Below are 27,475 nucleotides of genomic sequence, written 5' to 3'. Positions count from 1 at the left end.
GAGTAAGGACTCGACAGATGCTTACAAGTAATATCAACCCTGTGAGTCAAAAATCTAGATAAATCAATAAGTTACTTTAACTTAAGAATGCAACATGATTTTTAGATAACCCGTGACCCTGGAGTATTATACCCTATTGATTTTTATTCAAAACTATTTAAGTGTTGTGTTTGATTCTTAGCAATTCATTACTTGATAACCTTTAGGTAGTAATTTAGAAAATTATATATTTTATCAGAAATATTTTGAATCAATAAGCTATTCGAGTTTAATTAATCAAAAGTTAATCATAAGTCTTCGTGGGAACGATACTTTATTCACTACTTTATTACTTGATGACCACGTATGCTTGCGTGAGTGTGTTTGGACCCGACACTCATCCATTGAATGTTTGTCTTCCCAATACATGAAAAATATCAAGCATGCAAACCCTCTTTCCCATAAACGTATTTTTTCATCTTTTTTTTGTAGTATATGTGTATACATTTCGAATTTATTCATCAATATATATATATATATTTGATTGTGTATTTCGTATAATAAGGTCTTCAAAGTCTTAATATTTAAACAACCCTAGATGGCCGAAAACAAAACCCTAAGGTATATTTTATCTCTCTTCAAAGCCCTAATACTTAAACAAACCTAATATTTGATTGTTTTTTCATATCTTACTCACCTATGTTCTTCTAAGTGTGAATGAATAGGTTTTTCTAATTAGTGGAGAAAATCTGAAAAAGATCATAATATGAGTCTTTTGACTTATTTGAGTTTGTATATTTCCATATGGTACATATGGCATTATCATTATGATCACAAAGTGGCTAAGTGTGTGAACTCACACAAGTAGGATCGATGTCATGTTTTTTTGTAAAAAAAATATGTTCTTCTAGTATTTGAAAAAAAAAGATTAGCCTAATAATTTAACCACTGAAATTACTTATATTAATGTTAGCCTAAAGAATCCTCTATTTTAGTTAGCCGAAAGAATCCTGTCAGTGAACGAACAACCTATTACTGGTGCGACTATCTGGTTTGGTTTGAATAGAGTTGTTGTCAAAACTAATGGTGTTAGTTGAATTATATTAACTATTTTGGTTACCAAAATTTTATTGATAACTACAATTTTTGAATCCCCATGTAGATATTGAATCCTATTTACTAATAAAACTATTCACGTACAACTATTTAACTTCTCAATGAAGCATTTACACCTCTTATTTACTCTTCCTAACTCTTTCGAATTCAAAATTGTTTTAGTATTTTGAAATGATATAAAAAAAAAATACGGTTATAACAAAAAACACACGAGAGCTGGATGAAGATAGAAATTTTATATCATTCATAGTTCAATAGAAAATAAAAGTACACATACCATAACTGGATGAACTTAAAAATAAAAGCTAAAAAAAAAGGAAAAAATAACACAAACATAACCTAAAAACTAATTAATTTCAACCGGATCTTCAAAAGTTCCTTGTCCTTTTACTTGCACTTTGAAGACAACAAACAATGGTGCAATTTCAATCAACTCAAATTTAACGACACATCCTCGCTTGATATCATTCTCCACCACAAAATTTTTCCAACCTTCTTTGAGCCTTCTTCGTTCACCATTGGTCAATCCTACAAACCATTCTTTGTCACCATATTAAAGAAGCGCGGTGTTATTTGTTTCAGGAAGATGCTCGTAGATTCGTTTTGAAATATGCTGCAAACAGAAGAAAAAACCATTAGTAATAACTTTTAACCCTAAACTATAAAGCACAAAGCCACACTGTCGGAGGCATAAAACATATTTATATGGAGTTAAGGCATCAAAAATAATAGTAAGAAACTCATTTAGCCCGAAATCATAAGCACTTCAAATGTTAGATTATGCTCTTCCTCGTTATCATCAGAAGAAGAGTAAGATAGGGATCGTTTGGCACAGTAGGGAGAGGAGTCCATAGTTGGTTTTCTAGGGTTTGTATAAGAGTGGGTGTTTATGTCTTTAGGGTTGTGTGGGTGAATGTGTATATGTACACGAGCAACCGTTCAAAAAGGCATATTTGACCATAAAGTTTAGTAAAACGCAGATTTGGAACCTAATTAAAATGTGCATTTTGCATATTTAGTCCCACTGTAATGATGATTTTGACATCAGTTGTTAGATTTGGGACCTAATTAGAAATTTAATTATGAAATATTAATGAATTAAGTGTCCCAGTGTAATGTTCATTTTGACCTCAATTGTTAAATTATTTAATTCAAACCATAATAATAAGTAGATATTAATAGTAACCATATAAATCCATTGACTAAGGTGTTAGTCATATAACCTATGTTAATTACATCGTTGTGATTCATAATTATATTGATCGTTTATATAATAGCCAATATATAATTTCATTCATTAAGGTTATACGTATCGGCCATTAGCTATTCATAGAAACAATATAAGTCCATTGACTAAGGTTGTAGTCATATACTACGCCAATGTTAATTACATCATTGTGATTCATAGTTATATTGATCGTTTATGTAATAGCCAATAAATAATTTCATTCATTAAGGTCATACGTATCGGCCACTAGTTATTCATAGTCCCTGTGTAATATTCATTTTTGACCTCAATTGTTAAATTATTTAATTCAAACTATAATAATAAGTAGGTATTAATAGTAACCATATAAATTCATTGACTAAGGCTGTAGTCATATAACCTATGTTAATTATATCATTGCGCTTCATAGTTATATTGACCATTTATATAATAGCTAATATAAAATTTCATTCATTAAGGTCATACGTATCGGCCACTAGTTATTCATAGTCCATATGTAATGTTCATTTTGACCTCAATTGTTAAATTATTTAATTCAAACCATAATAATAAGTAGATATTAATAGTAACCTTATAAATCCATTGACTAAGGTTTTAGTTATATAACCTATGTTAATTACGCTGTTGCGATTCATAGTTATATTGATCGTATATGTAATAGCCAATATATAATTTCATTCATTAAGGTCATATGTATCGGTCATTAGTTATTCATAGCAACAATATAAGTCCATTGACTAAGGTTGTAGTCATATACTACGCTAGCGTTAATTACATCGTTGCAATTCATAGTTATATTGATCGTTTATGTAATAGCCAGTATATAATTTTATTTATTAAGGTCATACGTATCGGCCACTAGTTATTCATAGTCCCTGTGTAAATTTTGACCTCAATTGTTAAATTATTTAATTCAAACATAATAATAAGTAGATATTAATAGTAACCATATAAATCCATTGACTAAGGCTGTAGTCATATAACCTATGTTAATTATATCGTTGCGCTTCATAGTTATATTGACCATTTATATAATAGCTAATATAAAATTTCATTCATTAAGGTCATACGTATCGGCCACTAGTTATTCATAGTCCCTATATAATGTTCATTTTGACCTCAATTGTTAAATTATTTAATTCAAACCATAATAATAAGTAGATATTAATAGTAACCTTATAAATCCATTGACTAAGGTTGTAGTTATATAACCTATGTTAATTACACTATTGCGATTCATAGTTATATTGATCGTTTATGTAATAGCCAATATATAATTTCATTCATTAAGGTCATACGTATCGGGCAATAGTTATTCATAGCAACAATATAAGTCCATTGACTAAGGTTGTAGTCATATACTACGCTAATGTTAATTACATCGCTGCGATTCATAGTTATATTGATCGTTTATGTAATAGCCAGTATAGAATTTCATTCATTAAGGTCATACGTATCGGCCACTAGTTGTTCATAGTCCCTGTGTAATGTTCATTTTGACCTCAATTGTTAAATTATTTAATTCAAACCATAATAATAAGTAGATATTAATAGTAACCATATAAATTCATTGACTAAGGTTGTAGTCATATACTACGCTAATGTTAATTACATCGCTGCGATTCATAGTTATATTGATCGTTTATGTAATAGCCAGTATATAATTTCATTCATTAAGGTCATACGTATCGGCCACTAGTTATTCATAGTTCCTGTGTAATGTTCATTTTGACCTTAATTGTTAAATTATTTAATTCAAACCATAATAATAAGTAGATATTAATAGTAACCATATAAATTCATTGACTAAGGTTGTAGTCAAATAACCTATATTAATTATATCGTTGCGCTTCATAGTTATATTGATCGTTTATGTAATAGCCAGTATATTATTTTATTTATTAAGGTCATACGTATCGGCCATTAGTTATTCATAGTCCCTATGTAATGTTCATTTTGACCTCAATTATTAAATTATTTAATTCAAACTATAATAATAAATAGATATTAATAGTAACATATAAATTCATTGACTAAGGTTGTAGTCATATAACCTATGTTAATTATATCGTTGCGATTCATAGTTATATTGATCGTTTATGTAATAGCCAGTATATTATTTTATTTATTAAGGTCATACGTATCGGCCATTAGTTATTCATAGTCCCTATGTAATGTTCATTTTGACCTCAATTATTAAATTATTTAATTCAAACTATAATAATAAGTAGATATTAATAGTAACATATAAATCCATTGACTAAGGTTGTAGTCATATAACCTATGTTAATTACATCATTGCGATTCATAGTTATATTAATCGTTTATGTAATAGCCAACATATAATTTCATTCATTAAGGTCATACGTATCGGCCATTAGTTATTTATAACAACAATATAAGTCCATTGACTAAGGTTGTAGTCATATACTACGATAATGTTAATTACATCGTTGCGATTTATGGTTATATTGATATTCGCTGTTGAAGTTCTAGGAACATCTAATGCTTAGCTTTTTCGATTTTTCATTAAGGTCATGTAGCGATTGTGTTCTACCCTTGTCATTAAAATGTTTATGGATTAATATGATTTTCTTAAAATATTTTCTATTATTTTTCTTTGTATTCTTGTTATACTTATTTTTCCTTGTATTATTGTTATACTTATTTTTCCTTGTATTATTGATAAGGAGGAAGTATTGATACTACTAAATCTGGTGAATTCAAATTTTCTTCCTCCTACTAAATCGTATACCGTATTTTTTTAAGAAAATATAATAATTTGCTATACACATAAAAGACAATAGAAATACAATATGATGTAAAGACTACATGAATGATTTCACGCAGCTCAATGCTTGGGAATAGGAAGAGCCTCTCCATATTTAATTTTTTATTTTGGAGAGAAAATTATAGGGCTAAATAATTAGGAGGTCGTTGATGTAATTTCACCCCTATGCCCACAGTTGGGCCACGTTAGTGTGGTCGTTTAGCACCTCTCTTAAAGATTAAGAGAAAACAATACAATTGTTAACCGTCTTCTTGAATATCATGGAATTCATTATTCATATGTAGAAAGAATTAATGAGAGCAAATCGCATTGCTTTCAACAATTCTGTCGTCAAGATAGTATTCGTGATAGAATTTAAGTTCTATATACAAAAAGTAAAGATCTTTTTTATTTATTGTATACTCTTCCGATTCACTTTAATTGATTTTTTAGTTTTTTGTGGTCTACAATATTTATTTTTACAGATATCAAGAAGGAATTAACATTTTTTTTTCTAAAGTTGCCCTTGAAATAAAGAGTCTAGGAGTCTTCGTTATATTTCCAATGAATAAATTAAGGTTAATATGATCAATTTTATTGTTAGTTAATGCTAAAAGATGAATTTCTTAATATATGTGAAAACAGTCAAACAATCAGTTAAAGTAGACCGGAGGAAGTATCGCTGTAAATATTCAATTTGTTATATTATGCTAGTTATTATTTAATTAGGTTATCAATTAATGTTCATCGTGATACTTTACTTGTAATTACACCCTTACATATGTTATTTTTACACTATCAATATAGAACTAAAATTCTTTATGAAAGATAAGTAAAAATAATCTTGGATTAAAAATTAGTACAACCATATCGCTTGTTTGGTTACTAATTCTGGGATAAGTTATTCTAGGCTTAAAAATAATATCGGAATAACTTATACATACAAGATGGTGAAATAGTAATCCCAGGATAAAACAGAAAAATTGACAATCTCATGATTAAAACAACATATCATAATCAATAAGAATAATATCAGCATAACTAATCCCAATATAATTAATAATTCCAACATAATTAATCATCGCATTATTTATTTTTAAACCATACGACCCCTTATAGTATACCTTATGGTATAATATAATTAACCAAAAAAGAATAACATGGCAGTTCTGTCTATATCTACCCCTTTTTTAGCATTACCTTTTTGGATAATGTCTCTTTTAGAAAGACACAGCTGACAGACTGTTGTCAAACCTTTGCTATTAAGAATGTATTATCTGTATAATATTAGAGATTGGCCAATAACATAAGTATTCTACATAGGATCCCTCCCATTGTTACATCAATACTTCTGTTACTGTCGAAGGAGTTGACCTAAAAGAATAGGTATCTATATATCCTCTAATTGGTTTATTTCATTATTCCTTGGAATGGCTATAATTAGATACTTTAAACTTTTTTCTAGAACAAAACTCCAAGTGCAAGAAGTTAAAAACTAAAAAATTAGCTAGAGTTTTCGAGTGGCAATACGAGACATCAACGAAACGCTGGAAAAAGTAAAACTTTATGTTACAAAAATGTTACAAGCTTGGTTGGTTATTAACAAACTAAAAATTAAAAGATACAATAGTGCGTGAGATACAACATTCAACCTAAACTCATTAAATCTAATATGAAACCGTTACGCTCTGCTGTAGTTTGTAATTAAAATTATCTAGTTTACCAACAAAAAAAAACTACTCATCATCTTTACATAATATAAAAAATAGAAAATAATGTATAATTTTAAATTCTTAGACTCCCCATGATTAGTAAACCAAAAAAAAAGTAAAGTAGTTCGTAGAATTGTGCGGATTGTTTCATTTAAAACATTAAATATTGAAGGTTACATATATTTATCCATGTATTTTAGGTTAATTTTATGTTTCTTCCAGGGTGGGATAATCCTTTTTCTTCTTTAATTAGATACATGTAAATATTCTTTGAAGCCAAAGCCTTTGCTTGCTTTATTGGTGCTTGAAGGCCTGTTCAAAATTGAGGTTTTTAATCTTTCTAAAACGCTACATTCTTGTTTATATAGTACTCCCAAGAACAAGAAATTTTGCAGAAAATTGGAAGTAGATTGCATAATTCTTGAGGAACTAGAGTAGGTATAGATTCTCTAGCGCTTGCCTTTTATCATCATAGCCACTCATATCATTTTAAATTGTACTCTATGAACAATTTAATTTTATGTTTCCTTATTTGGTAGATTGCTTGGTTATTTTGAACGTAAAAATTTGTGGAACTCCTTCTTAATTATGGGAATTGTCAGAAAAAGTAGAGAGTGAGGCGACGAACATGTTAGCAAAAGCTTATGCGCCGCCAAGTGGATGATTCTTAACCGTTTGATCACCTTGCATGGCCCTAGTCCTTGTTGGATGATATTTTAAGGGCCGTTTGGTTACCGCAATTATAATCCCACCTCCAATGTTAACTAATATCGTAGTATAAAATTTATGTCAATATTAATTAATATCATCAAACATAAGATAAATATAATTTAAATTTCATTATCGAATAACCTAACGTCCTCTCAGAATATGAGACATGGGATTCCTCTTTTCGTTCTCAAAGTGTATAGAAGTGCAAATTGAGAACCTTTAGTGAGAAGGGTCTTATTACCTTTAGTGACTGATAGTAGGCTATATTTATGTAATTTAGACACTATTTATACTCTAATTTAACCTCACTTTATTTATATTTGAATGCTAAAAGAAAATAACATGCTCTAATTAAGAATTTTATGCTTTGCAGGAGCTACTCCGAGCTAGGAGGAAGCTAAAGAGTATTTTGGAGTCAATATTGAGCGTGGAAGGCCAATCGAAGGTTAGCCCAGTCGAAAAGGAGCGAGAAAAGCAAGCGGGGAGGTCCCCTCCAGGTGCGCGGCCGCGGAGTTGACCGCGAATTGGACCGCGCACTGGAGGCAGAACACCGGCTGAAATCCGCGGCCGGATCCGCGGTCGCGGACGGGCGGACGAAGGCCAACAATGCAGGGGCAATTATATAATTTCTAAGACAACTAACCTAAACCTATATGAAGCCTAATTCACCCAGAAGAGAAGGAGGGCTGTTTTTAGGAGATTTTGGAGGCAAGAACAAGAGAGAGAAGACGGAGAATTTCCTAAGAGTTTTCATCTTCTTCTTCTTACTTCCATTGTTGATTATGAATTGTTATAGTGAATTTTTATCCATTAGTATGAGTAACTAAACTGTCACGATCCGAAATTCCCACCTTTGGACCGTGATAGCGCCTAACATTTTACTTGCTAGGCAAGCCAACGTTAGAATAATATTAACAAATTTTTAAATAATTTTTAAATTTATTAATAACAAAGAACGATTGCAGAAGTAAAGTCGGAAACATAATGAATAATCCATAAAACAACTGTGTCTAAATACCATCCCAGAATTTGATGTCACAAGTGCACGAGCTTCTAGAATAATACAAATAAGGGCCTGAATAAAATAAAGCTGTCTGAAAATAAACACACAACTGAAGTAAAGTAGACGTGGACTTCAGAACTGCGGACGTCGTGCAGTTATACCTCAAGCCTCCTCTGAGTAGCTGAAATCCGAGCAAGTCTATGGTACGCCGCTGGGACCAACTCCAAAATCTGCACAAGAAGTGCAGAGTGTAGTATCAGTACAACCGACCCCATGTACTGGTGAGTGCTGAGCCTAACCTCGACGAAGTAGTGATGAGGCTAAGGCGGGTCACTCACATTACCTGTACACAATATTAGTAACAACAACAATAATAGAAATAAATCTGATAACTCATTTATAATAATTGAAGCCAATTCAGCAGTCATAACCAATTATCATTTCCATCAATTCTGTTGCAGCGTGCAACCCGCTCTCACAATATATTCACATTCAATTCTGTTGCAGCGTGCAACCCGCTCTCATAATATATTCATTTTCAATCCTCTCATATAATTTTTTTTAATCAAGTGTATATATTGACTTTTAAATAAGTCTATTGCGGCGTACAATCTGATCCCCCAAATGTTGACTTTTAATAAGTATGTTGCGGCGTGCAACCTGATCCTCCAATATGGACTTTTTAATAAGTCTGTTACGGCATGCAAACCGATCCTCCAATATGGACTTTTTAATAAGTCTATTGCGGCGTGCAACCCAATCCCCCAATATGGACTTTTAATAAGTCTGTTGCGGCGTGCAACCCGATCCTCCAATATATCCATTCACCAACAGTGGGTAATACCAGTGGGTAATACCAACAGTGGCACCGTAGTCAAAGCAGTCTTGAGTTTCTGAAAACTCAACTCACACTCGTCTGACCATCTGAATGGGACACCTTTCTGGATCAGTCTGGTCAATGGGTTTGCTATAGATGAAAACCCTTCCACGAACCGACGATAATAACCTGCTAAACCCAGAAAACTCCGGATCTCTGTAACTGAAGTAGGTCTAGGCAAATTCTAAATAGCCTCAATCTTCTTAGGATCCACCTTTATGCCTTCTGCCGATACAACATGCCCCCAAAAGGCAACTGAGTCTAACCAAAACTCACATTTTGAAAACTTGGCATATAACTGATTATTCTTCAAAGTGTGAAGCACACTTCGAAGATGCTGCTCATGCTCCTCTCGACTGCTGGAGTAAATCAAGATATCATCAATGAATACAACCACAAAAGAATCCAAATAAGGCATGAACACCCGATTCATCAAATCCATAAATGCTGTTGGGGCATTTGTCAACCCAAATGACATCACTAGAAATTCGTAATGCCCATACAGAGTTCGAAAAGCTGTTTTAGGGACATCAGATGCCCTAATCCTCAACTGATGGTAACCAGACCTCAAATCGATCTTCGAAAATACCTTTGCACCCTGAAGCTGATCAAATAAGTCATCAATTCTTGGCAGCGGATATTTGTTTTTGATAGTAGCCTTATTCAACTGCTGATAATCTATACACATTCGCATTGAACCATCTTTCTTCTTTACAAATAATACTGGTGCACCCCAGGGCGAGACACTGGGTCTAATGAATCCCTGATCAAGCAAGTCTTGTAACTGCTCTTTCAATTCTTTCAACTCTGGCGGGGCCATACGGTATGGTGGAATAGAAATGAGCTAAGTGCCCAGAGCCAAATCAATACAGAAGTCAATATTTCTATCCGGTGGCATCCCCGGCAAATCTGCAGGAAATACTTCTAGAAATTCACAAACAACTGGTACTGAGTCCATAGAAGGAACATCCGCACTGGGATCGTGAATATAAGCCAAATAGGCTAGACACCCTTTATCTACCATACACCGAGCTTTCATCTAAGAAATAACCCTGCTGGCAGAATGACCAGGAGTTCCTTTCCACTCTAACCGAGGTAACCTCGGCATAGCTAGGGTCACTTTCTTGGCATGACAATCCAATATAGCATGATAAGGTGACAGCCAATCCATACCCAAGATGACATCAAAATCTACCATATTAAGAAGTAGAAGATCCACACTAGTCTCAAGACTACCAATAGTAACCACACACGAACGATAGACATGATCTACTACAACAGAGTCTCCCACCGGTGTAGATACACACACAGAAGCACTCAGAGAATCACAAGGCACAACCAAATATGAAGCAAAATAGGAGGACACATAAGAATAAGTAGATCCTGGATCAAATAGAACTGAAGCATCTCTATGGCAAACTGGAATAATACCTGTGATCACATCATCAGATGACTCTGGACTGCGTCTCTAGGACGACCTCTAACTGGCTGGCCTCCACCTCTAACGGTCTGACCTCCATATCTAATGGCCTGACCTCCACCTTTAATGGCCTGACCTCCACCTCTAGCTGCCTGACCCCTACCTCTAGCTGGCTGAGCAGGCGGTGAAGCCACCGGTGCCGGTATGATGGCATGTGAATCATGCTGAGTTCTGTTACTCGCCAACCTAGGGCAATACCTCCTGATGTGACCAATGTTTCCAACTCATAACACCCATCCTGATGCCGTGAGTGCTGAAACTGAAGCTGACCCAAATGGGTCGGATAACCGTTGTAGTAACTCTGGAGTGGTGGTGCACTGATAGGAGCTGAATGTGCACTAAATGCTGGCTGCCCAGAGTAAGGCATAATAGGACCGTGACTCCCTGAAGCACCGGGAGATGCATAAATTAATGAATAAAACGGTCTTGGAGGATGACCCCTACCAAAATTACCCCTGCCTCTAGATGAGGCACCACTGAAACCACCGAACTAACGAGGCCTCTTATCAGACCTCTGCCCTCTCTCCTGTGCAAGAACTATCTCGATACTCCTCACGACATTAGCAGTCGCTTGAAAAGAAATCTCACTTTCGCTCTCCTTGGCCATCTGAAGCCTGATAGGGTGAGTGAGTCCCCCAATAAACTTCCTCACTCTCTCTCCCTCCGTAGGTAGTAAAAGGAGAGCATGACGGGCCAAATCCACAAAACGGGACTCGTACTGAGTAACAATCATACTGCCCTACTGTAGACGCTCAAATTGCTTGCGGAATTCCTCTCTTAGTGTGATAGGGAGGAACTTCTCCAGAAATAGCTGAGAGAACTGCTCCTAGGTAAGTGCAGGCGATCCAAATGGTCTGGTCAATGTATAATCTCTCCACCACCTCTTGGCGGAACCCGTCATCTGAAATACAACAAAATCAACCCTATTGGTCTCAACTATACCTATGTTCCGCAACACCTCATGGCAGCGTTCAAGATAATCTTGTGGGTCCTCAGAAGGTGTACCACTGAAGTGAACTGGAAAGAGCTTAGTAAACTTATCCAGTCTCAATAAGGACTCAAAAGACATGGCGGGCCTATCACCGGTCTGTGCCGCAATAACTGGCTGAACTACCCCAACTGGCGAGGTTGTTGGAGCCTGATTCTGAGGATCTATCTCCTCCGGAGTGGGAGTGGTGGTAGTTTGTGCTCCTCCCCCATCATGTGAGACAGCTGGCGCCACTGGAAATGTACCATTCTGGGCCACGCCTTCTATAAGACTCACCAAACGGACTAGAGCGTCCTGAAACACTGGAGTGGCTATGAACCTTCCGGGACCTGAACTGGTCCAATTGGTACATTGTGAACTGGAACCTTCTCCTGAAGATCCACCTGAGGTTCTACAACAGGTGCGGCTGATCAAGCTCTGGACTGAGCTCTACCTCTGCTTCTACCTCGGCCTCTGGCGCTACTTCGGCCTCGGCCTTTGCCCCTAGTCGTAGCTGTCACTGGGGGCTCTGGCTCCTGTCCGATTGTAGACGCAGTGCGTGTTCTTGCCATTTGCGAGAGTACAAGAATAGAAGAGTTTAATCGTCAATGATAGAATAAAATCGCACGACAGAGTAGAATAGAAGTGAAATTGTTCCTAAACTCCATTGCCTATGAGAGATAAGTACAGACGTCTCTGTACCGATCCTTCAGACTCTACTAAGCTTGCTCGTGACTCATGAGACCTATATAACCTAGTGCTCTGATACCAACTGTCACGACCCCAAATTCCCACCTTCGGACCGTGATGGCGCCTAACATTTCACTTGTTAGGCAAGCCAACGTTAGAATAATATTAACTAATTTTTTAATAATCTTTAAATTTATTAATAACAAAGAAAGATTGCGAAAGTAAAGTCTGAAACATAGTGAATAATCCATAAAAATAACGGTGTCTAAATACCATCCCAGAATTTGATGTCACAAGTGTACGAGCTTCTAAAATAATACAAATAAGGGCCTAAATAAAATAAAGCTGTCTGAAAATAAACACACAGCTGAAGTAAAGTAGACGGGGACTTCAGAACTGCGGACGTCGTGCAGTTATACCTCAAGTATCCTCTGAGTAGCTTAAATCCGAGCAAGTCTATGGTACACTGCTGGGACCAACTCCAAAATCTGCACAAGAAGTGCAGAGTGTAGTATCAGTACAACCGACCCCATGTACTGGTAAGTGCTGAGCCTAACCTCGACGAAGTAGTGACGAGGCTAAGGCGGGTCACTTACATTACCTGTACGCAATATTAGTAACAACAACAACAATAGAAATAAATCTGGTAACTCATTTATAATAATTAAAGCCAATTCAGCAGTCATAACCAATTATCATTTTCATCAATTCTGTTGCAGCGTGCAACCCGCTCTCACAATATATTCACATTCAATTCTGTTGCAGCGTGCAACCCGCTCTCACAATATATTCATTTTCAATCCTCTCATATAATTATTTTAAATCAATTGTATATATTGACTTTTAAATAAGTCTATTGCGTCGTGCAATCCGATCCCCCAAATGTTGACTTTTAATAAGTCTGTTGCGGCGTGCAACCCGATCCTCCAATATGGACTTTTTAATAAGTCTGTTGCGGCGTGCAACCCGATCCTCCAATATGGACTTTTTAATAAGTCTGTTGCGGCATGCAACCCGATCCTCCAATATGGAATTTTAATAAGTCGGTTGCGGCGTACAACCCGATCCTCCAATATATACATTTCAATCAATTCTGTTGCGGCGGGCAACCCGATCCTCCAATATATCCATTCACCAATTCTTATAGAAGAAATTTTCCCAATAAATGCAATAATTAATATAAAATTATAAGACAACAAGCATACAATAATTATGATTAAATTATGAAACAAACAATGATAAATAACAATTTATTATGAAAATCAGGAAGAAAATAGATAGTTTAATATTTAATATGCTAAATATCAAGTAGCAATTAATGCACATAAATCAAATAAGCATGTAACAGTTATTACATAAATTCAAGATTTAATATTTGGCAAGGAATAGGAGAGAAATAATTATTATAATAATTAATTAGTATATTAAAACAAATTTAGGATTTTCAAATAATTATGCAACAATTAATTTGACAACGTATAGACACTCGTCAATACGTCGTTCACACGCATTTCACATAACAAATAATTTAAAGGTTCTATTCCCTCAAGTCAAGGTTAACCACGATACTTACCTCGCTTTGCAAACTCCAATCAAATACTCGACCACAGCTTTTCCTTTTAAATTTATCTCCAAAAGCTTCAAATCTATTCACAAACAATTCGATATACTCAATACGAATCATAGGAATTAATTCCATATGAATTTACTAATTTTCCGGATAAAAATCCAAAATTTATTAAAATATTCGACAGTGGGACCCACGTCTCAAATCTCGAAAAAACTTGCGATATCCGAACACTCATTCCGAGAGGAGTCCAACCATACAAATATTATCCTATTCCGATGTCAAATGGACATTCAAATCTTAAATTTTTATTTTTTGGAAGATTTGTCTTCCATAAATTCACGGATTCATGATGTAAATGAGTATGGAATCATGAAATATAATTAATATAGGATAAGGAACACTTACCCCGATTTTTCCCGTGAAAATCGCCCAAGAATTCGCCTTACCCGAGCTCAAAATGACCAAAATGAGTAAAAATCTCGGACTCTTCGATTTATACATTGCCTAGGCATTTCTGCACCTGCAGTGCCTGGGCTCGCACTTGCGAGAAAAATCTTGCATCTGCGAAATGAGGCTGCCACGCAAGGCTTCGCATTTGCGGAGGAAAAATGCGCACCTGCGCTGCCCTCCGCTTCTGTGATCGTTGAGTCCGCTTCTGCGGACGCGCGGGTGCGTACAAGTTTCTGCACCTGTGGACTTTTGCCCAGCTTGCCTAGGCCGCTTCTGCGATGGAAGGCTCGCTTCTGCGAGCTCGCACCTGCGGTCAAAAATCCGCAGGTGCGATTACACCAGAAGGCCAAATATCAGATTTTTCCTTAAGTCCAATTCTTGTTCCGATTTCGATTCGAATCACACTCGGGGTACTCGGGACCCCGTCCGAATATACCAACAAGTCCCGTAACATAATACGGACTTACTCGAGGTCTAATATTACATCAAACAATGCTGAAATTATAATTCACACCCCGATTCGAACTTTTGAATTTTAAACTTTTCAATTTGCAAATCTCATGCTAAAACATATTAACTGAATCCGGAATGACTTCAAATTTGGCACACAAGTCCTAAATGATATAACGGAGCTATTCAAATTTCTAGAATCGGATTCCAGCTCCGATAACCAAAAGTCAACCCCGTGGTCAAACTTGAAAATCTTTAGCCTTTAAATTACTAGTTTCCGTTAAATGGTCATAACTTGAACTAGGGACCTCCAAATTAAATTCTGGGTATACGCCCAAGTCCCAAATCACAATACGGACCTACCGGAACTTTCAAAATACTGATCTGTATCAGTTTGCTCAAAATATTGACCAAAGTCATCTTAGTTGAGTTTTAAGGCTCCATTTCACATTTTAATCCATTTTTCACATAAAAACTTTCCGAAAATTTTTACGGATTGTGCACGTAAGTCGAGGAATGGTAAATAGTATTTTTTGAGGTCTTAGAACACATAATTACTTATTAGAATTAAAGATGACATTTTGGGTCATCACACTGTCATCTAGGGTTGATGGAACCAATTGTTGGATGAAGTTTTGACTATGTTTAGATATAATTGAGCCGTTCTTATTCTATGATTGTTCAACTATGTGTTGTGTTGTGATTAATTGAAAGTGCCCTTGATTAATCGTGTCTAGTTACCTTGTGTTGCTTGAGAAAGAACACTTGGTTAGATTGTTGTTAAACAACACCACTTTCGGGTAAGTTAAGAGATTAATTACTTGAATTTAAAAGCGGGGTTAGAGATAACAAAGCTTTGGTGGGATAATTCTGAGTTGCACAAATTGTTAACTAGAGTGGTTCGAGAGAATGCTTCTAGTAAATTATCGTAATTGATCGAGAGATAATTATGGTAGCCCGGAACTCATAATCCTCATAGAGTATTACGGCGAGATTATAGCTAACATGTTAGGAATTAGTCCGGCAATTGGGAAAATCAATAGCCCTAGATCCTTTTACCTTTGAATTCAACATTATTCTTGATTATTGCTAATTTTGTTGTCATTTTTCATTAGATAAATAAATTCCACTTATGCTCTATTAAAAATCTTGCATCCGAAAATTGTCTGAGCTTATCATTAGCATTGTTAAAAGTTGTAGTAAATAGGTTAGTTCCCTATGTGATTTGACTCCGAACTTGAACCGAATTAAATTTGTAGCGACCGCTTAGTCCTTTTTACAAGGCATAATTGGGCGTGATCAAATTTTAGCGTTGTTGCCGGGGAACGAACCGTGTTATTTATTACACCTTAGAAGAATTGCTAGGATTCTTAGTTTAGATCTATTTCCTACGGTGTTAAAATTTTTCCATTGAAATTCTCACGTTTGAACTCTTCTGTGACTCAGGTGTATGCCTAGAAGCTCTTTGAGGACTGGTGAACTTTCTGAAGGACTCTCAGACCCCGAGAAAGCATTCAAGGCATTGAATCGGGCCAACAAGAAGAACAAACAGTTAAAACAAAAAGACCAACTCAAAAGTGAAATGGACAACGTGGACGATGTCAACGGAAAAAATCAGAATGATCGTGTTGACCCAAACAATGGAGTGGTGGCACCTCTTGTGCCGGAAGCTGCTCTTTATGATTGGGCACAACCAACTGCTGATAACCTGGCCACTGCCATTGCTGTTCCTTAGATACAAGCGGAGACATTCCAGATTACCAACAACATGCTGCACCTGTTGTAGAATAAGGGACTGTTCTCCGAGTCATACATCGAAGACCCACAACAACATCTAAAGAAATTCCTATCAATTTGTGTAATTCAAAGACAACCGAATGTGACTCCTAAAGCAATTAAGCTATTACTGTTCCCATTCTTAGTGACTGGAGATGCTCAAACTTGGCTGGATTCGCTCCCAATAAACTCCATTGCTACTTGGGAAGAATTGTCAACCAGTTCTTAAATAAGTTTTATCCTCCCAACAAGACTGCAAGGCAAATTGATGAGATATTGCAGTTCAGGCAGAAACCGACTGAGACCTTGCAAGAAACCTGGGAGAGGTTTAAGGGTATGCGAGTGAAGTGTCCACACCATGGCATTCCAGATCAGATGCTGGGATAGAGATTCTACATGGGTTTGGCAGACAGTTTGAAGGCCAATGTAGATGCTTTAGCTGGGAGTGCATTTTTGAGCAAAACGTTCACAGAGTGCAAGATTCTTCTCGACAAGATGGCTCAAACTTCAGGCTGGATGACTAGAGGTACGACGCTTACACCAATAGTGCATTCTGTTGCTCTTGACCCAAACAATTCCAATGCAGAGAACATAGCCACTCTCATGACCCAGATGAGCTTATTGACAAAGAAAATTGATGAGATGGGTACAAAGCAAGTACACATTATTGATACAACAAATGGAGGCTTGTGCACTCCTTGCATAAACCAGTCATATGTGTGCTCGTGGAGTTGAGAGAATGACAACCAGGGCTTCAGAGAAGACATGAATTATGTCAACAATTTCGGAGGTCAGAGGCAAGGTGGGCAGCAATGGGGACCAGCACCAAACCAGCAGTACAGACCAAACCAGCCACAACACAACCCCCAATCCAGGAAGCGCACGACCACAAGGCCAAGTCGTGCCTTATCAAAGGCAACATGGCTATAATCAGCAGCACCGACAACTGTTGGCCTACCAACCACCTCATCAATAGTAGGACAAAAACATGATAGAAATCAGGGGCATGGTGCAACAACTCATTGGGACAAATGGTAAGAAGAAAGAAAAGTTAGCAGCACATGATTTGGAAATCAAAGTCATTGAAACTCAATTGGGACAACTGTCTATGGCCTTGAACAAATATTAACCCAAAGGAACAGAACCCAAATTAGCTAATGGCAATGAGTCTCAGGAATGGAAGTGAGTCTCAGGAACCCAGAGAGCAAGAAGTTGCTCAATCTAGGAGAGAGACTACGCCAACTACTACAGTTACATTAGAGGCAGATGAGTCAGCAGAGCTCACCGAGGTTGTAATTGAACAAGCACAGGTTGGCAAGGGTAAGGAGAAGGAAAGTGAACAACTCTCAGAACAGGTAGTAGAAAAAGCTTCCAACAAAGAAAAGACACCAAGCAGTTGGCGGAGGTTGACTCCTGCACCATTTCCTCAGAGATTGGCAAAGCAAAATAAAGATGATCAATACAGGAAATTCATGGAAATGCTTCGAAAAATTCAATTGAATATTCCACTGATGGACGCTTTGAGGGAAATGCCAGGGTATGTAAAAATGATGAAGGATCTGATGTCGCAAAAATTTGACTTCCAGGAACTGTCCACTGTAACTCTGACGCAGACCTGCAGTGCAATAGTGACAAGACCTATGGCTCAAAAAGTGTCTGATTTAGGTAGTTTCATTATCCCATGCACCATTGGGAGTTATGCTTTTGTTAAAGCATTGTGTGACTTGGGGGCCAGTATAAACTTGATGCCCTTGGCAATCTATACAAAACTGGGCATTGGTAGAGCTAGACTGACTTCAATGTTGTTGCAACTAGCTGATCACACAGTCAAAAGACCGACAGGAATTCTTGATGATGTGCTTGTTCAAGTGGGGAAGTTTGTATTCCCTACAGACTTCATTATTCTTGACTGTCAAATGGATGAAGAGATACCCATCATTATGGGAAGGCCGTTCTTAGCCACTGGGAGAGCATTGATTGATTGTGAGACTGGAGAGTTGAAAATGAGGTTGAACAATGAAGAAATAATATTCAACGTTTAACAATCCATGATGAGACCCAGCGAATTTGCAAATTGCTCGCTAGTGGAGGCCGTGGATGTGATACTGTAAGAGGAGGATGAGATCCTTAATGTCAGGGATCTGCTAGAAGCCTGTTTGATGAATTTAGAAGAGATGGATGGTGAAGGGCTGGCGGAGTGGGTCATGGCTCTCGAGAGTCAAGGGTTCTGGAAAAGGGAACCTCAGTTCGAGCCCCTACGCTTAGAAGAAAGAGCAACACCACATGCAAAACCATCAATAGAGCAGCAACCACAGTTGGACCTGAAACCGCTTCCAGCTCACCTCAGGTACGCTTTCTTAGGGCCTACTTCTACTTTGCCTGTTATTATATCATCTGGTTTGCTAGCTGTGCAGGTAGAGCAACTCTTGCAGGTGTTACAAGAATGTAAGACTGCCATTGGTTGGACCATGACAGACATAAAAGGGTATCAACCCAGCCTTTTGTATGCACAAGATTCTCTTGGAAGAGGGGCACAAACCTTCCAGAGAGCATCAACGATGGCTGAACCCGAGTATGAAAGAGTTGGTGAAGAAGGAAGTGATCAAGTGACTGGATGCGGGTATCATCTTCCCCATCTCTGACAGCAACTGGGTCAGCCATGTTCAGTGTGTGCCAAAAAAAGAAGGAATGAAAAGTCATACAAAATAAGAATAACAAGTTGATCTCGACTCGTACAGTCACGGGGTGGCGGATTTGCATGGACTATCGGAAATTGAACACAACCACCCGGAAGGACCATTTCCCCTTGCCTTTCATTGACCAAATGTTGGACAAGTTAGCTGGGCGGTCTCACTTCTGTTTCTTGGATGGATATTCGGGGTACAACCAGATCTCAATAGCCCCTGAAGACAGAGAGAAAACATCCTTCACTTGTTCGTATGGCATCTTTGCCTTTCGGAGAATGCCTTTTGGACTTTGCAATGCGCTGGCTACATTCCAGCGGTGCATGTTAGCCATTTTCACTGATATGGTTGAAGATATTATGGAGGTGTTTATGGATGATTTCTCCGTGGTGGGGGATTCATTTGAAGATTGTCTTCACAATTTAAGAAGAGTGCTCAAAAGATGTGTGGAGACAAATTTGGTGTTGAATTGGGAAAAATGCCATTTTATGGTACAAGAAGGAATAGTTTTGGGGCATCGAGTGTCCAGTAAGGGAATTGAGGTCGACCATGCTAAGGTTGATGTGATTGAAAAATTGCCACCACCCACTTCGATCAAGGCAGTGAGAATTTTCCTTGGGCACGCCGGGTTCTACAGGCGATTCATACAAGATATTTCCAAGATTGCTAACCCTTTATGTAAACTTCTTAAAAAGGATCAGCCCTTTGTGTTTTCTAATGATTGCAGGTTGGCATTTGAGGAGCTGAAGAAGAGACTGGTAACTGCACCCATCATTGTTGCACCCAACTGGGAGCAACCGTTCGAGCTCATGTGCGACGCCAGTGATTATGTTATAGGAGCAGTCTTGAGGCAGCAAAAAGACAAGATGATGCACCCAATTTACTATGCAAGCAGGACGCTTAGCGGTGCACAACTCAATTACACCATAACAGAAAAGAAAATGTTAGCTGTAGTGTTTGCCTTTGACAAATTTAGGTCGTACTTAATTGGTTCAAAAGTTATTGTTTATACTGACCATGCAGCAATTAGGTACTTGATAGCAAAGAAGGATTCAAAGCCACGCTTAATCCGCTGGGTTCTTTTGCTACAAGAATTCGATCTGGAAATCCGTGACAAAAAAGGGACGGACAATCAAGTGGCAGACCACCTCTCAAGGTTGGAAGGAGCTGAAAAGAAGATGGAGGTTGAAGATATAACAGAGACATTCCCGGATGAATAGTTACTTACTGTGACAATGGAGGAGACACCATGGTATGCTGATATTGCTAACTATTTAGCAAGCGGTATTGTACTTTATGAACTCTCTTCAATTCAAAAGAAAAAGTTCTTTCGCGATTGTCGATCTTATTATTGGGATGAACCTCTACTTTTTAGAATATGTGTAGATAACATGATCCAGAGGTGTATCCCCGAGAAAGATCAACCTTCTGTTTTGCAGGCTTGCCATGCTTCACCATATGGTGGACACTTTGGAGGAATCCAGACAGCAGCAAAAGTGTTGGAGTTGTATTGGCCAACTCTGTTCAAGGATGCCCATGCTTGGGTAAAAAGTTGCGATGAGTGCCAAAGGACAAGCAACATATCTCGACGTCACGAGATGCCGATGACCATAATTCAAGAGGTGGAGGTTTTTGACATGTGGGGGATTGACTTTATGGGGCCTTTCATCAGCTCGTATGGTAACAAATACATATTGGTAGCAGTTGACTATGTCTCCAAATAGGTCGAAGCGGTGGCTCTCCCAACCAATGATGCAAAAGGGGTGACAGGCTTCCTAAAGAAAAACATCTTCACACGTTTTGGCACCCCGAAAGCTATAATCAGTGATGGTGGAACCCATATTTGCAATAGAGCGTTTGCACGGCTGTTGGAAAAGTATGGAGTTCGCCATAAGGTAGCCACACCTTACCACCCACAGACGAGCGGGCAAGTTGAAATGTCCAACAGGAAAATCAAAAGTGTCCTGACCAAGACAGTGAATGCGATAAGGACTGATTGGGCAAAGAAGCTGGATGATGCATTATGGGCGTACCGCACAGCATTTAAAACTCCAATTGGTATGTCACCATACAAGTTGGTATTTGGAAAAGCATGCCATCTTCCGGTAGAGCTCAAACATAAAGCCCTTTGGGCACTGCGGCAGTTGAATTTGGATATGGAGACCGCAGGCACCAGCAAAGTCACTGAGTTACATGAACTCGAGAAATCCAGGTTCCATGCATTTGAGAATGCAAGATTGTACAAAGAAAGGATGCAAATGATGCATGATAAGAACATTCTAGATTGGAACTTCAAACCCGGAGATCTAGTATTGTTATACAACTTGAGATTGAGATTGTTTCCGGGTAAGTTGAAGTCCCGATGGTAAGGACCCTTCAGAGTGGTGCAACTGTTCTCAAGTGGAGCTGTAGAAATTGAATTCGAATATGGGACAAATAAGTTCACGGTGAATGGGCAAAGGTTGAAACATTACCTTGGAATGGTCGAAGAAAAGGGGGATAGAGTGGTATTATCTTTGGAAGAGCCCCAATACGCGAGCGAAGAGTAATAATGAAAGCATGCGTCGTGCCACGACGTTAAATCAGATGCTTTTTGGGAGGCAACCCATGGTTTGTTGTAAATCGTCGTGCCGCGACATTAACTCAGGCGTTTTTTGGGAGGCAACCCATTATTTTTCTTTACTCTTATTTTTGTAATTGATTTTGAACTGCATTCACCGATCTACTAATGTCCAGGGATAAAATTACGCGCATCGGAAGGATTCGGGGGACGAAATTAACTCGGAGATAGGTAAAAGTGCAAAAAAGACAAAACTTTGTTGGAGATCGATATCCGCGTCTGCGGATTGGACCGCGGAGTAAGTCGCGGATTTTGCACAGACCACTGCTTCCTCATCAGCGCCCGCGGATTAGACCACGGAGTCGTCCGCAGATTTTATTGCCTTCACTGTCGCAAGTCCGCGCCCGCAGACCTTACCGCGGATTAGGGCATGGATTTAGTCCCCCTCACTGTTCCTCATCCGCGGCCGCGGATTGGACGCGATCGACCGTGGATGAGGTGGTACCAAGTACAGAATTGTTTTTATTTTTTTTCTTTTCTCTTCTTTTCTTTTCTTTCCTATTAATTAGTTTTTTTTACTTACCCCCCCCCCCCAAATCGCCCACTCCCCCACTTCTTCTTTTCATCCCCCTTAACAAAATCTAAAACCCTTCCCCCTTCCCCTAAAACAAAACACACGCCCCCTCTCCCTCTCCCTCAAAATTTCTCTCAACAACAAAGCTTCTTCTCCTTCCTCCTCTTCTCCTCTTCTCCATTCAACCAATCCCCAATCTCCGTTCCTCCCAAGATCTCCAAGTAAGTAACATGATTCTATTCCTCTTTCTTAGTATTTTTTTTTGTTTTCAAATTTTTATTTTTCCCATTCTTTTCCTTTGCTATTGTATGTGTTGGATAGTGGAATCATGGGTACTCTTGTATTGGTTTAGGATTATAGTATATATGTGGCATGTGAGGCTAATAGATTTGGTTGAATTGGGGGAAGACATTGTTGAGTTTGTGAGGAATGGAAGTTTAATCGGGGCTTTGGTTAACTTGGGGGGTATATTCACCTTAAGTGTTTGTTGAATTGCCACAATGAGTTTGAATGTAAATTGTGACCAATTGTGCGAGTGAAGTCTGAGTAACCGCCATTGGTTCCTATATTCCGTCGATTACTGATAGTAGTGTTTGTTGTATAGGTACCATGATACCTTCAAAGAAGAGACGCACCACCGGAGCCTTGTCAAGTGGTCATGGAGGTTCATCCCGGGCATGGGCACCGGCCAGTGCAGCTTAGTTTGATCGTACCAGGTTTGTCTCCAGAGCTGCCCAAGACCGTTTCAGTTTGAAAGCCACTAGAAAACCTGTACCGGAAAGGGGTATTGACAGGGCGTCCCTCCAGGATAAGTGCCCTAATATGTATCGGGAGTTGATCAGGCGCAGGTTGGATAACTTTTTTGAAGAGCCAGAGGAGGGTAACTTGATGCTTGTCTGGGAGTTCTATGCCAACTGCCCCGAACATGAGGATAAAATATGCGCTTTGCGACACACGAGGGTGGATGCATCGATAGAAGCCATCAGGAGAGTGTATCGATTGCCTGTATTTAATGGGGATGAGGATTTCTATGATACTTACAAGCGAGAACCCATCACATGGAACAGTCTTTTTAGAACTATCTGTGTACTAGACAAAAAGGTAGTATGGGTTATGCCGGGATCGAAGCTACACTCTGCCTCACTCACTTTTGAAGGAAAGTGCTGTTTGTACATCATCAACAGTCGCTTGCTGCCGTCTCACAACACCACAGAGGTAAATGGTCTAGGAGCTGCCTTGATCTGGTGCTTTGTGAATGGCCACGATTTTGATGTGGCCAAGGTTATTCAGTCTGAGATGTTCGTCTGTTCACCACTGAAGAGGTATGGGTTCTTTTTCCCCTCTCTGGTCACTAGATTGTGCCGGGCATCAAGGGTGCCTGAGAACCCAAATGCGGATGGCATGGTGAAGAAAGAAGCAAAATTCCGGGCAGACAAAGTGACCATCGGAAAAGACCCGGTGGCACCTGGGGAAACTCATAGTGACACTTTTGATGCGCTGGAGGAAGGCGATGAAAGGCAGAAGGAGGTTGGACCTACCTCACCCCCACAGGAACAAGCTGCACCGGCTGAAGGACCATCCCAGGTCAGACGGAGTACATGGATGATAGCCTTAGAACAAGATATGGCAGGGCTGTGCACTTCCGTCACAAAATTAGGGGATAGAGTTAATGCCTTGGCCACCCAAAATGCAAAGTCAGAGAAGAAAATCATGGGCTGGCTGCGTGCACTGGGGAGGGCATGTCATCTCGACCCTGGCACTGTCTCCGATCAAGACTGATCCACCAGGGAAGTTCCTTTACCTCGCATTACTTTATTTTGTATGACATGGGGACATGCCATTTTTTTAAGTGTAGGGTGGGGGATACTTTGTTGTATGTTGCATGTAGAATAGTTTCGTAGTTTATTTACATAAATCATTTTCGACTTGTCCCGTCGATGGATATCATTCGACGGGTTTCTTGAGGGACTAAAGTCGAAAGAAAAAAAATTTGTTAAAAGTAAAAAATGGTACGGTGAGCGTAGATTTTCTTTTGTAGTAGTGTATCAATTCCCCCTTGGTTTTTCTTTAAACCACGGTTCTTTTTCAAGGGTTTCATTTGAACCGGGTGTAGTTAGTTTTTATTTTTTAGTTAGGAACTTATAGGCTATGGGCAGGATTAGAATAAGATCTCTTAACTTTGTAATGCCTTGAATATATCGGGTACTTAGTGTGACGCTTAGGCTCATTTGTTGACTCTTGTAAGAATGGCTTAAACTATATGTTCTTAATTTGGCTTACGTACTCTGATCTAAGTGTTTGATGATCCGATCTGGAGTGAGTCATGTGCCATGTATGTGTGAGGCTTGTTGTGTTCTGTGCACGACATTTGATGCCTAGAACTTGCCCTGTTTGTCTGCAAAGTGAAATAGTAGTCTTGTTTAGTCTGGGAAGTGATATAGACATTTTTTTGTTGAACCATATATATACATATTCCACCCACCTATTTGTTATGTATCGTAGTTAACCCTGTTGAGCCTGTAATCCTGTTTCCTTGGCAACCACATTACAAGCCTTATCCCTTGTTTGAATTGACCATCTTTTGAACCCTTTACCTCTCGTAAGCACTTGAATTACTATGAATCTATAAAGGATAAAATGTGGGGTAGTTGGTGGGGCTTTTGAGTGGAACTAGGGAAATCAGGAGAAATGTGCACCTAGTTGAAAACAAAAATGTATCATGTGTTAATAGTGTATCATGTTGATTAGTAATATTCTATGGTGGCTTTTAAGGTGATTGTGCTCAAAGAAGTGTGAGGTAATTTACGTGGTGTTGAAGGTGGAAATATTGGTTTAACTGAAGTGTGGGCTTGATTATAAAATATATGTATTAAAGTGCTTGGGAAGTGTAGTCACTATTATATCCAAATATATGCTACCCGACCTGCAGCCTACATTACAGCCAAATAAAGTCCTACTTGATCCTAGATTGAGTAAGCTCACTTAGTAGAGTAGTACACTACGGGCAAGCCTATGGAGCATTTTCTGTGGCACAAGAATATCATTTCTGAGGGTGAGTGAATTCTGTTTATTTTGAAGTTCCTCAGTGTGCGTGAATTATATTGATTATGGAATGAGTCTCTTTTGTAGTGAGCAGGCACTTGATTCATAAAGGAGAGGTAAGTCTGGACCTCTGAACAGAGTAAGTAAGCCGGTTAGGAATATTGCGTGGCTCGTGAGAGTCTACTCTTTAGGAGTAGATGTTACACTAATGTATACTCAAACTATGTGAAATATTCTTGGTGTGACGAGTTAGGGAAGTCGCTTAATAAAGTTAGGCCTCTGTAGAGTGTGGTTTGATTGCTCGGGGACGAGCAATGGTTTATGTGTGGGGTGTTGATAGTAGGCTATATTTATGCAATTTAGACACTATTTATACTCTAATTTAGCCACACTTTATTGACATTTGAATGCTAAAAGATAACAAAATGCTCTAATTAAAAATTTTATGCTTTGCAGGAGCCACTCCAAGATAGGAGGAAGCTAAAGAGTATTTTGGAGTCAATATGTAGTGTGGAAGGCCAATCGAAGGTTAGCCCGGTCGACAAGGAGCAAGAAAAGCAAGCGGGGAGGTCCCCTTCAGGTGCGCGGCCGCAGAGTTGACTGCGAATTGGACCGCGCACTGGAGGCAGTACACTAGCTGAAATCCGCGGCCGCGGACGGGCGGACGAAGGCCAACAACTCAGGGCAATTATGTAATTTCTAAGGCGACTAACCTAAACCTATATGAAGCCTAATTCACCCAGAAGAGAAAAAGAGCTGCTTTTAGGAGATTTTGGAGGCAAGAACAAGAGAGAGAAGACGGAGAATTTCCTAAGAGTTTTCATCTTCTTCTTCTTACTTCCATTGTTGATTATAAATTGTTATAGTGAATTTTTATCCATTAGTATGAGTAGCTAAACCCATCATCTAGGGTTGATGGAACCAATTGTTGGATGAAATTTTGACTATGTTTAGATATAATTGAGCCGTTCTTATTCTATGATTGTTCAACTATATGTTGTGTTGTGATTAATTGAAAGGGCCCTTGATTAATCGTGTCTAGTTACCTTGTGTTGCTTGAGAAAGAACACTTGGTTAGATTGTTGTTGAACAATACTACTTTCGGGTAAGTTAAGAGATTAATTACTTGAATTTAAAAGCGGGGTTAGAGATAACGAAGCATTGGTGGGATAATTATGAGTTGCATAAATTGTTAACTAGAGTAGTTCGAAAGAATGCTTCTAGTAAATTATCGTAATTGATCGAGAGATAATTACGGTAGACCGGAACTCATAATCCTCATAGAGTGTTACGGCGAGATTATAGCTAACATGTCATAAATTAGTCGGGCAATTGGGGAAATCAATAGCCCTAGATTCTTTTACCTTTGAATTCAACCTTATTCTTGATTGTTGCTAATTTTGTTGTCATTTTTCATTAGATAAATAAATTCCACTTATGCTCTATTAAAAATCTTGCATCCGGAATTTGTCTGAGCTTATCATTAGCATTGTTAAAAATTGTAGTAAATAGGTTAGTTTCCTGTGGGATTCGACTCCGGATTTGAACCGGATTATATTTGCTGCAACCGTTTAGTTCTTTTTATAAGGCATAGTTGGGCTGATCAGTGACCAATTAGTGAGGATGAGAATTGGTAAGATTAGTGAACTTCCAATACGAATGTATAGTTAAATTGAAAAATAAAAATTGAATAATTTCTATAGTAACATACTCCATTATTTAAAACTTAATGATTGAAGTCAAATGTAAACGATTTTTATATTACTAAAATAGTTTAACATACTGAAAAGAAAACCATAAAGTTTAACATATACTACAGTTTAAGTATATTTGTTT

General features: G+C 38.1%; 2 protein-coding genes across 2 annotated transcripts; both read left to right on the top strand.

Annotated features, from left to right (window-relative positions):
* Window positions 1-17,936: 17,936 nt before the first annotated feature.
* On the top strand, window positions 17,937-18,821 carry LOC138901584 (uncharacterized). Its single transcript, XM_070189358.1, has one exon. It carries the CDS (start codon window positions 17,937-17,939, stop codon window positions 18,819-18,821), a length of 885 nt encoding a protein of 294 aa, XP_070045459.1.
* A 1,877-nt stretch (window positions 18,822-20,698) lies between these two features.
* LOC138901583 (uncharacterized) lies at window positions 20,699-23,299 on the top strand. Its single transcript, XM_070189357.1, has 3 exons — window positions 20,699-21,007; window positions 21,188-21,809; window positions 23,202-23,299. Exons 1-3 carry the CDS (start codon window positions 20,699-20,701, stop codon window positions 23,297-23,299), a joined length of 1,029 nt encoding a protein of 342 aa, XP_070045458.1.
* Window positions 23,300-27,475: the final 4,176 nt, after the last annotated feature.

Source organism: Nicotiana tomentosiformis, chromosome 11 (genome assembly GCF_000390325.3).
Source record: "Nicotiana tomentosiformis chromosome 11, ASM39032v3, whole genome shotgun sequence".
Taxonomy (NCBI): domain Eukaryota; kingdom Viridiplantae; phylum Streptophyta; class Magnoliopsida; order Solanales; family Solanaceae; genus Nicotiana; species Nicotiana tomentosiformis.
This window is presented reverse-complemented; position numbering and strand designations above follow the sequence as displayed.